The following is a 12,235-nucleotide window of genomic DNA, read 5'->3' on the forward strand; positions in this document are numbered from 1 at the left end:
TAAATTATTTAATTGGATTTCAGTACCCCACATTAAAGCACTGAAACTTTCAGCTATTTTAAGAATTTCTGCTAAATGATACTAGTATGCACAAGTGCCATAAGAGGTCAAGGGAGGAACATTCAATGTGTCCACTACCTCATTCTTTTGCCAGTTAATTGGATCACATTTTCCAGTCTCAACCTGATGCAATTCAGCCTATATTACAACAGTGATTACACTTCAAGAGTGCTTAATTGGCAGTGAAGCCCTTTGGGACACCCTGAGGAACTAATGGTGCTATATAAATGCAAGTTCTTTCTTTTGTTTATCACCAATCTTTACTAGTCTCTCCACATGGTTGAGGCAAGACCAAGTATGAGGCTAGTTACTGAATAGTACATAATCCTCCTCCATGAAGTTGCTGAGTCAGAAACTGCAAATAAATCAGCAGACAGGTGCATGCAAAAAACAATGAAATTTGCCGTTTTACTAATCTTTTATAAAAATATTTAAAAAGTAGACTGTAAATCAAAATTCTACAGCATTGTTAATTCTGGGAAGGATTTAATTTTTTTTAAAAATGTAACTAGCGTAGCAAATTCTATAACAGTGATAAAGCCAGCATCGTAGAGCACTTCTGAAGATAAAGTTTAGCATCAACTGAACTTTATACAAAACAGTGGCAAGTATGCATGTCCTAGGACAAGAAAGTGCGATCATTTTGCTCTCTGTGATAACTACTTGTCCATGAACTATTAATATTAATGATATAGTAAATGCTGAATGTGTGAATTGTTTTTAATGCAGTAATTCTGTTGAAGGATTCCACCCCCACCGTGGACGATTTAGAATGGTCACCAAATTCATACTGACGGAGACCATTCAGCCTCTTAGCTCACCCATCCAAAACAAAGAAAAAATTACCCATCTCCATCCCCTCTGCCCCAAACATCATCTACCACTCCCTTGAATAAACTGAATCTTTCGTCTCCACTACCCACAGACCATCCCTAGTGTCGATCGCTCTTTGTGTGAAGTGCTTCCTGACATTGGTTCTCAATTTCCCTTTCACCAGTTTTAATCTATGTCCCCCTGTTCTGGTATCCTGACAGAGCTTTGAAGTAATGCTCCGTCAGTATGACTAACTGTATGCTGTTTTAATATGTTGTATATATCTATATGGTTCCCTTTCAGTAACCTAATTTCCAGGCCACAGAACCCCTGCTGCTTCACGCTTTCTTCATAACTCAATCTTTTGATGCTGGGGATCAACTTGTGCCAGAGATTAGATTATAGCCTAAAATTTATTCCAGGATATAGTTTTCAAATACACTGCAACACTCCATGGGATGATTTTATTCATCCTTGATTTGCCATCAGAACCAGTCACCCCGTATGGATATTGTCAACTGATGTCTGCCATGCCTTGAATTTGTGGTTAAGAATTAAAAGATTGTGAAGCAATCACTGCAAGGTTACTAGGAAGTAATGTAATCAGCTTATAATGATTTTAATTTAATCGATAAAATGTCTTGCACAGTAAAATATTTTATTAAAACTGACATTTATAAAAACAAAGACCAACTCAATAAAAACACAAAAGAAGTGCATTGAAAATCTGCAATTTTAAAATTTTGTTCCGTTATGTTAAACGGTATCAAGTTTCAAGGAAAGTGGCAAACATAAAATCAGGATTAAGACATTGAATTTCACATATAACAATCCTGAAAGACAAGATGCATTTTTTGAAGAAGCAGCTCCCTCTGCTGCTTGGTAATGGAATTTCAAATCCATCATTAATTCTAAGGAGATTTTAATAGCAGGTTTATTTTTTCTGCACGTACTGATTACTTACATATTCTGGTTTCATTGCACACACTCTCCTGTTCAATGCTATAAATGTTAGTTACAATTTTGTAGAATGTGTTTTTATTTTTTTTTTGGGGGTGGGGGGTGGGGGTGGTGAGGGTTCACATCGGAGAATAATTTTAAGTCTACTGTGATGTGCACCATTTCCTGATGGTCAGCCATTTGCCAGATGTCCACTAACGCTGTTCTAAGGTCAGGATAACATTTTCCATTAATATCCCCTTCTTCAACATATGAAATCTAAATTGGGAGATGTATTCTGAAGAATCAGCAAGCTGATAGTATCTAGGCTCATGAACTATTTTTTCTTTGATCAAACCTTTTGTCTGCCTACAGGTCAATGAAGAAATAAAAAGTGCTGGGAACAAATTATTATTTGATAGTCAGTCAATTACAGAAAGTAAGCCCAAGTTTTATAGGAATTGAATTCATAACTGGAATTTTCTTGTGCACATGTGCAAATTTTTGAGACTGACTAGTACTTAGCTGGTATAAAATTATTTTGTCCACATTCCAGCTATTTTTCAAAAGTCACAAAGATATGCTTTAAAATCTTGCAACAGCTGAGGAGGTTAGGGGTAAAGAGTTGCAGTAAAGGAGGAGTTGGTGCTGCTGTAAATGTTTCTATCAATACATGCAGTTTATAATTTCCAGTATTGAAATTGCTAGCAGGATTTACAAATATAAAAGTACTTCCTCACCTGATCATTGTAAAATTCCAGTCAAGAAATTCTAAAGAGCCACACCTCACCTTATTAAATGACATAAATATTGATATATGTATTTCTTAAATTGAGTTTTGCAACAACTGTATCTGTTTTTAAATTGTTAAATGAGTGCTAAGATTTTGGCAAAAATCTGTTAAGCAAAACATATCATAAAATGATATTTTCATTGGCCATGAAACAAAACTAAAATAACTAAATGATCAAAAACATTCAATCTTCATTAAAGACCTTCATTGTGAAATATGTAAATATGTGTAAAATATTCTCAATAGCACAAATGATGGTGCATTACCATCTCCTCTGTGAAATACCAAATATAGTGAGCACCAAGCAATGCTAGTGACTGCTGGGCCCTGTAAAACCTCCCACAATGCATTGATTTGATATCTTCTGCGCAGTAAAAACTAATTCCAAAAAATATCAATTTAACTATTTTCTAGTTAGCTTAACTGTAGCATGTAAGTTATTTTCACATATGACACAAGCATATTTAAATGGTTAGGTGTCTCCTTTAAGGCACCTTTATGCTACATTTTCATATCACACAAGGGAGTCACACTGGAAACATTTTAGAAAGCTTTATGTTAAGGGATTCTATGCTGCAAGTCACAAAAATGGAAAATAAACTAAAACCAAAATAGTTGAATACATTAACCATATAATGTACATGACATAAAAGACTGTTCGACATGATTGATAAGGCAGCTTGTGTCCCAAGTGGAGTTTAAGTCAAATAATAAATACCTGTAAATGTATTGGGTTATTCCTTCGAGATTTATTTATTTGTGCCTTTCAAATCCTGATGATTTAAAAATCTTTTCAGTACTCTGTTCACAACTCAATTGAAGATAGAATCAAAAAGTCTGCTCCTCACAGTTGCAGAACTTAAATGGATTTGAATCCCTGATCATGAATTTATTGCTGTTTACTTTGAAGGAACCTGCTTTGTCTGTTATCTCATATTCTATTACCCTACTTCAAAAATGCATGTTTTTTCTAGATTAGCAATTGTTTTTACTGTGAGGCACTATTATCACATCTGTTCTTATTGACAGCTGATTTTCCTACATTTATAGTGTAAGCTTATCAGCCTAGTGGTGCCTTTCAAGAAAAATGCATAAAATTTACTTGTGTTTAAAGAATTTGAATAAAGTTTACTCTCCAAAATAGCTATTTACAGATCCATTTAAAAATGACTACACACATCTGTAGAAAGTTACTGTACATATAAAACAAAACTTCTAGTTCACTATGAAGCCATTTTTCAAAAACACCCATTAAAAGTTGCATAAAAGTTAAAAAGTAAACCCAATCAGTAGCAAAAGTTTGATTGAAATATTCACAAAATATATGCTATTTTAATACCAAAGGGGCAGATGGAATTATGATTAGGGATTATGCTTTACAAAAATTTCACTGAAGTGTCATTCTCATCTATGACCACCTCTTTTCGCCATAGCTTCACGTATTTGTCTGTCCAGCTCACTGATAATCCGATCCTCATGAGTATATACTCCTGTCCTTAGTAAAGTATCCCTCTCTTCTATGAGCCGTGCAAGATAACTGTCTAATGCCTCATCTGGATGTTGAGTGTGATCTCCAGCATCTCTCCCACAGGCAGGGGCTCGCTGCTCTGAAGGTTCTTTATCTTCTTGTAGCTTTAACCTGATAAATCAACACAAACAATAGGTAACAGAGAATTTAAAAGATCCATGAAAGTAATAAACTGAACTTAGCTCCTACTAGTATTTCCTGTGAGGCAAACAAAAAGTCTAAGAGCTACCTAAAAATACCAAATACGTAAAATAGAATGATGGGTGCAATGAGGCAGCATAGGTTGGAAGACCAATTTACAATGATATACAATGGTGGGAAATGGATTTGATTTGTACCCATCTTTCACCAAGTTCTCGATCTTAGCCACAGCACTGTGGGAAATGAGGGGAAAAAAGCCACCCCATGTCACATTCACATACCTCTTAGCTTGTAGCTTCACAGCAATATTAGCAGAAGCCTGGCATGTTGGCCAAGAATGTAGAGGCTAAGAAGAGGAGAAGGAAATTTTAAAAAGGGGAGTCTCTTCCAGCCCTGTCTGGTTCCCAGTCATGTAAAGCTTTGAATACCCTCATAATGGTTTACTAACCTAAAACACAAATCATGTCCTAATCCAAATATTCTGATGAAAGCCAGATTATGGAAAGATACAGTAGGGGTATCATTCATGTACACAAATTGAGGAATGTCACCAAAATTTAATGTTCTTGGTGTTAACACCAACAACACTTTCCTAGGAAATGGAAGATCCCAGTGCAGCACTCACTCTGTGGGCCTTAAAAAAGTGGAACTCTGACAGAAACAGACTGGAATGTGAAGCAAATCTTCTTTGTGCAAATGATATACAAGCAGCTTGCAATCTACATTGGAAAATGTTATTTTTACACATCTTGCTCAACACTCACCATTGCACTTGTACAAATAGTTAACATCCAACGTCTTAATTTGTCACCAAAGTGGCTGCTTATTTGTACAATTTACACATGAATATTCAGGGTTATAAATCTAGGTCACTATTAACTAAATTATACTCCTGAGCTGTTAGAGAATTTAAACATTCTTATTAGTATCAACAATATAAGGTGGTAACTCGACCTATTCTGTTAGTTTTAAAATGTATATAGCCTCTGGTAGAGGCTGAGGTCTTCATGCAAACTCTTTAAATGAAGGTATTACAGGACACAAGACACTAATACACATGTTATTCATTATTGAGAATGATGTAATTTTAATGGTTTTATTTTGTTGAAGCCCCTATTTTGGACATTGGAAATTTCAGTTATGGAGGAAAAATAACAATTTCTTCCCTAAAAAGAGTTCAGTGATTCATCTTTTTTGTAAACAAAAAGTTAGGTTCTCCTGATTACCAATTCTAAATAACCAGTTTTCATAAATCCTTACTGATTGCTCATCGGCAGTTTTCCAGCAGGTTACCTTTTCATTTGTACGTTCCCTATGGCTTGTCCTGATTGGATATTGTTTTACTTTAAGCCATCAACAAAGTGTTAGACAAAACTGTGACCAAAAAAGCGCACATATACGAGACACTCAATATGAAAGAGATACATGGATAACTGTGTACCTTTCCATTTCTAAACAATTCAGCCCAAAACTTGCTCACTGTGAATGATATGAAAAGAGAACCATGTTCATGAACATTTGCATAGATTGGATGTTTTAGATTTTGTATCTTTAGCTCAAAATAGAACTCAAAATTCTAATGAGATACTTTCTGGTACCTGTTCAGCTCATTCCTAATCTCTTCCAATTCTTGTCGCTCTGTTTTAACTACTTCTTTCTCCTCAGCTGCCAGGTACCGCAGCCTCATATGTTCCAGTTCTTGTTGTTGCTTCCTAAGTCGTGCCATAGCATTTTCTTGCTCACGCTGAAACGAAGAGAATAAATATATTAAAAACATTTAAACTTTCAATTAATGAATTGCTTTTCAGATTCAGCTACTAATAGCACATGAATAATTAACTGGGATTTGGATTTATTCAGCCACCTTTTCATTGGTAGTCTAAGAATTTTGTATTTTTAAAAATCTGAATTACCCAACCTGCTGCAGCTTTTAGGAAGCAACATTATCAGATTTTCAGTATGTAGTAATGAATCAAAAAGTAAAATTCCAATTTTATTATGAGACGCTCCTATTGCACATTATTTCTGAACCAACACAATAAGCAACTTCATAGCCAATTAGATAGGCAATTATCTTAATCGAAGTCAATAATGTGCAAATGGCTCGACATTTTATTCCTGATAGAGTCTATTCATTGTTAAATTAAGCACAAGTCTACAATGAATTCCAAACAGAAGTGAGTCTGTTTCTGAAGTTATTCCACGGTTACAATGGAAAAATAAATGAATAAAATCTTTTTGGTTCTAGTTCTAAGAAATATCAGAAAATAATCAGTATGGTAATGTAGTTCCCTACCAATCAAAAGGCATGGGGGATCAAGTCCCAAGTCTATGTTAACTTAATTAGGAATGCTTGGTTAGTTAAAACACAGTGCCTTTTGAGAACAGCCTGATGGGTATTCATTTCAGATTTTGGTTTGGTAGCGAGGATGGAGAGTGGAAGAGAAAGAAAAAAAAGAGACTGCGTGAAGCTCAATCTTAGCAGCAGCAGCAATGATATTCCAGTTGGAAAATTGTCTGGCCCTTCCAGCACAAGGTTATTAACTAGCAAAATCAGTCTTTGCTAGAAGGAGAAAGAAAATGGAGAGCAGAAACATCTCACATTCTTAACTTTGTGTAACTTATGCATAATGCAAGTCACAAGTTTTCAAAATGAGGTGTTATGGGGACCCAAGAGTTCTAAATGCTGTCCATCTGGGATGGTCATTCTATGCACTAAGAGCACACTAGAAAATTCTATATTCTGTGTTTGTATTTTTCAGATTTTTTTTTACTACCACATTATTTCTGTATATTAATGAGACACACTGTGATAACAACAATGATTTCCTTTAGGCAGATGACACTATCTTTCAGAAGTTCTAACAGGGATTAACCAAGATTGTGTCAATGTTTGTAGAGGGGCCCCAACACTGAAAAGTTTGAAAACTGATTTAACAGCTGACAATAACCTCAATAGAGATAGTAAATTTCTGTAATAGGTGATCTGGGAAAAATATTTAATCTATTAATGTACATTGAATGACACCATCATTATTTCAAATAAACCATCCAAGTACAGAATTACATTACTTCATCTACAGCACTGAATCACACTGAAATGTTGCTTCAGATTCACTACAATCTTAAAGAATGCACAAAGCAAGCTAGAGTGCCATTAGACCCAAGTGTTTGGTTTTCTGTTTTTGGTGGGGGAAAAGATGAGGTCAACATTTTGTTTTCTCACTTTCACCACCACAGGTGTCAATGCTGCTGAAAATACAGTTGAACAGATGACTTAATACATTTAACCTCATTAACACCTTTAATTATTAGTAATACTGCAGTTACTGGATACATATGGACCAGAGATGCAACTCCAACTGAAAAGAACTTATTTAACAGCAAAGTCAGGGGAACCATATATGATAACAATATTGGTACCTAGTTTATTTTCCAGCTCACATAATTCACCTGCATATGCATCATTTCTTACTCTCTTTCCCCATGTTCATTCACTCACAATATTGACATTTATATCACTATGGTTCTCTGCCATGACAATATTTTAATACTTCATTATTTCTTACATTTAAAAAAAAAAGTTGCTCAGTAAAAATCCCAAAATATTTTCAAGACCAACAACAGTCAAATCTGTTCCTTTATAGGAAAACTTTCCAATGCCCTCACATCACGTATTACTATTTCCATGAAATGCAAACACATCACGCTTTTGGCAGGGAGACTTTTCAGGCCTCAACCAAGAAATCTGAAACACTGGCTACCTTTTTAGTATCTGTAAGGATCCAGAGTTACTTCAAAATAACAAATCAGAATAGTTAGCAATAGTAAATTAGTTGATATTATTTCCAAAGCATTGTGAAAATAGTTCATGCTGTACTTTTTTGAAATGAGAAATTTAGCTCAGCATCCTATCAAAATGGGCAAAACATAATTTCTGCACTGTCATTTCTATGATTCTAACTCAAAAATCACTACAAACCTCTAGGCTGCAGTTTTCAATACTGTGGATTTAATCATTTCACAGTGGTAAAACCCCTAACAGAATGTTGTTAACCATACAACTCCACCAGCTGAATTATTTACATATGTTTACAAACAAAAATCACAGTGAATGTGCACACCATACTTAACATCTCCAAGACCACCCTCTTCAAAGTCTTACAGTAGGAATTGCCATGATGTTTGAAATGGTTATAAGGTCAAATTTTTATGTTGAGATTTATTTAATTCCAAAAATGTTGTAGAAATGCAATGTAACTGATACTAGAAGACATCTGCTGGTGTTAGAAACTCGCTATTGAAATGTTCAATCACCAGGCTTTGAAGTCACTGAATGCATTAAAAAAATGTTTAAAGTAACATTAACAATTAAAACACAAGACTGTCACTACATTAAAAAACGGAATCCTCGCTTACAGGTGCCACTGTTAAGAGGTCTCTCTACCAAGTAAATAAACATCTTTACTTGACAGTGCTGCCCATAAATCTGAACAGGAGATGTAAACATGCGCACATTAGACTAAACAATGGCCAAACACTGGCCATTGCACACTGATTGCTGTGCTGTGGGAAGAACCCTTGGCAGAAACTGAAAAACTCAAGTGTAGTTTTCTGAAAATAACCCAGAGTTGACAAGTGGGTAGGAGGGCCTGGATGACTTCAAGACATTGTTTTTACATAAAACTGGACCTTAAAGTGCTTTTTAAGGAGATTTACAACAGATCTTTGGCCAAATTACTCAGAAATTAATCAGTTTAATTATTCAGTGGAGAAAGTTTGGGGGGGGGGGGAAGGGGGAAGAGAACAGACAAGATATTAGAGCTGCAAGGAAGGAATATTTTCAGTTTTCAGAAATCACTGCTTGCAAATTCACTTTCTTTTAAAAAAAGTGCACTGCAGGAACAAAAGTAACACACAAAATAAACAGACTACTCCACCAGCATACGGTATACACTGTTGTGGTCCAAATAGTTATTTCAAACTAGCAATTGTAACAAATTTGCCTTCATATTGATGTTATGGCACAAAAAAACCTCAAAAATACATCACATTCAATCTCAAGCAGGCTGCAGCTGGATATTGTCATTAACATTTTATTAGGAAATTGTGATATTTCCTTCTTTGTGCAATAGTTTATGGAAATGTTTTGACAGAATACCGCAAAGATTTGGGAGTTTCAAGACACTGGCTGAGATTTCAGACCTACCGCGGTTCAGTAAGAATTTAATGGCTTGTGGGTGTTGTGGGGAGAGAAAGGGGCTAATCTTGTTTTGACACTGTTTTCATAAGAAAATTAAAACAAGATTTATGAAACTCTTGAAAGCACAAGCCAAATGAGAATTCTGTAGCTGAAGAAATCCTCTTTTAAAAGAAAATGTTGCAACAAATACAAGTTTTGTGGGTCTTAATCCAGAAAACATCAAACACTTGTTCATATAATGCATACTAATATACTGTCTGCAGTGTGGCCACAGTCAGTTGAATATCATTTTTTTACACAAACAAGATGGTGACAAAGTTGGGAGACACTTCAGAAACTTGCTCCATGAAGTCACCTGGTGGTCAGAGCCTGCAATTATACCGTGACAAAGCAAATAGCAAAACTGAAGGGGAAATATTGACAATTGAGTGATGAAAAAAAGTGAGAAGAAATAATATTTGTAGACCAAGTGTGTGATGTACATTAGATTTTTGGATCTATAGATACAAACTATAAAAGGACGCCTACTGTTCCACCACATTGATGTTTGGCCCAGATTTTAAGCTGACAAGGCAAAACGAAAACTTTTTTCCCCCCTTCCCCTCCTGAAGGCATCAACTGCTTGCATGGGTTGTGTACCACAAGCACCATTCATCCTTTAGTACTTCGCTAAAGTGCCTATTATGCATGTGAGCCTGGATCCTTGTGTTGGTAGCCCACTCAACCACATGGGAAGTTAAATCACAGCTGAGCCAATCATGTCATCTTTTGATGTTCACATGCATGGACATTCCATAGCTATTGCTATGCAGCTATCAAGTTATCAAAAGTGATATTTACGGTGATTTTTCACTCCTTAATCCTGGAGTCGTAAGGCCAAATGTAGCTTGTCTACTGCCACCTCAGCTGAGGTAGCTACCTCAGCACAAACTGGCTATGCAGTGTAAATCCACTGACTCATCAGATTAATATATCTTACACTTAATTGAAGAAAAAAGTCATAAAAACTATGAATAAATGTTTAAATACATCCACCGTTTTTAAAAATCAGAATGTTGTGGTGTCCATAAACTAATTCTTGCATACCTCAGTAGCTGAACGGTCTATGCATTTGCTCAAAAATATGAACTACAACCTCACAAAACATTGTTCACCCAAGAAAAAAAATTTTTGTTGCAGACCCTGAAAATATTTTTAAAATTCACAACTTTTTTTTTAAAAAATGGAACACACACTATTTTTCTATAATTTGTAAATGTACATCTGTTCTAAAGCATTTCAGTCTTTGCAGCATTTTACTGCACCAAAAACACTCCAATTGAAGGCTGAATCCTCAAAGCCATCTTCATTAATGACTTCCTAAGGCAGAAATTTGAAATTAAATCTTAAACAATATTTATCAATTATATACAATGCTAATCATTTTACAAATGTAAGGAATCTTACAACATCAGGTTATAGTCCAACAAATTTATTTTAAAATCACAAGCTTTCGGAGATTATCTCCTTCGTCAGATGAATGAATGAAAAGGTTCTCAAATCGCATATCTTATACTATGTTGGGACAGCATCACACCAATCAAAAGGTGTCGTTGTTATTCAAACAGGCCAGTCACGGAGAACAGCACGTCCCAGTACACTAGATATACATTGTGTCTATTACACAGGCAGGCAGAAAGAAACTCAAAATGGCAGAGAGAGAGAGAGAGAGAGAGAGAGAGAGAATTTTAAAAAACATATAAATTTTTTCCCCCTTTTTGCTGGTGGGGTTACGTGTAGCGTGACATGAACCCAAGATCCCGGTTGAGGCCGTCCTCATGGGTGCGGAACTTGGCTATCAACTTCTGCTCGACGATTTTGCGTTGTCGTGTGTCTCGAAGGCCGCCTTGGAGAACGCTTACCCGAAGATCGGTGGCTGAATGTCCTTGACTGCTGAAGTGTTCCCCGACTGGGAGGGAACCCTCCTGTTTGGCGATTGTTGCGCGGTGTCCGTTCATCCGTTGTCGCAGCGTCTGCATGGTCTCGCCAATGTACCATGCTCCGGGGCATCCTTTCCTGCAACGTATGAGGTAATCAACGTTGGCCGAGTCACAGGAGTATGAACCATGTACCTGGTGGGTGGTGTCCTCTCGTGTGATGGTGGTATCCGTGTCGATGATCTGGCATGTCTTGCAGAGGTTGCCGTGGCAGGGTTGTGTGGTGTTGTGGACGCTGTTCTCCTGAAAACTGGGTAACTTGCTGCGAACGATGGTCTGTTTGAGGTTGGGTGGCTGTTTAAAGGCGAGCAGTGGAGGCGTGGGGATGGCCTTAGCGAGATCATCGACACGGATACCACCATCACACGAGAGGACACCACCCACCAGGTACATGGTTCATACTCCTGTGACTCGGCCAACGTTGTTTACCTCATACGTTGCAGGAAAGGATGCCCCGGAGCATGGTACATTGGCGAGACCATGCAGACGCTGCGACAACGGATGAACGGACACCGCGCAACAATCGCCAAACAGGAGCGTTCCCTCCCAGTCGGGGAACACTTTAGCAGTCAAGGACATTCAGCCACCGATCTTCGGGTAAGCGTTCTCCAAGGCGGCCTTCGAGACACACGACAACGCAAAATCGTCGAGCAGAAGTTGATAGCCAAGTTCCGCACCCATGAGGACGGCCTCAACCGGGATCTTGGGTTCATGTCACACTACACGTAACCCCACCAGCAAAAAGGGGAAAAAATTTATATGTTTTTAAAAATTCTCTCTCG

General features: G+C 36.8%; 1 protein-coding gene across 2 annotated transcripts in view; it reads right to left on the minus strand.

The window, feature by feature from the left end:
• Positions 1–1,517: 1,517 nt before the first annotated feature.
• The window catches only part of cep120 (centrosomal protein 120), an 83,958-nt gene continuing 73,240 nt past the window's right edge, over positions 1,518–12,235 (minus strand). For both annotated transcript variants that reach the window (XM_067983038.1, XM_067983039.1), the window contains 2 exons: positions 5,873–6,018; positions 1,518–4,244 (listed from right to left, as the gene is read on the minus strand). In XM_067983038.1, coding sequence (XP_067839139.1) covers positions 4,010–4,244; positions 5,873–6,018 — 381 coding nt within the window. In that variant the 3' untranslated portion in view covers positions 1,518–4,009. The remainder of the gene's footprint in view (positions 4,245–5,872; positions 6,019–12,235) is intronic.

Source organism: Heptranchias perlo, chromosome 4, assembly GCF_035084215.1.
Source record: "Heptranchias perlo isolate sHepPer1 chromosome 4, sHepPer1.hap1, whole genome shotgun sequence".
Classification (NCBI taxonomy): Eukaryota; Metazoa; Chordata; class Chondrichthyes; order Hexanchiformes; family Hexanchidae; genus Heptranchias; species Heptranchias perlo.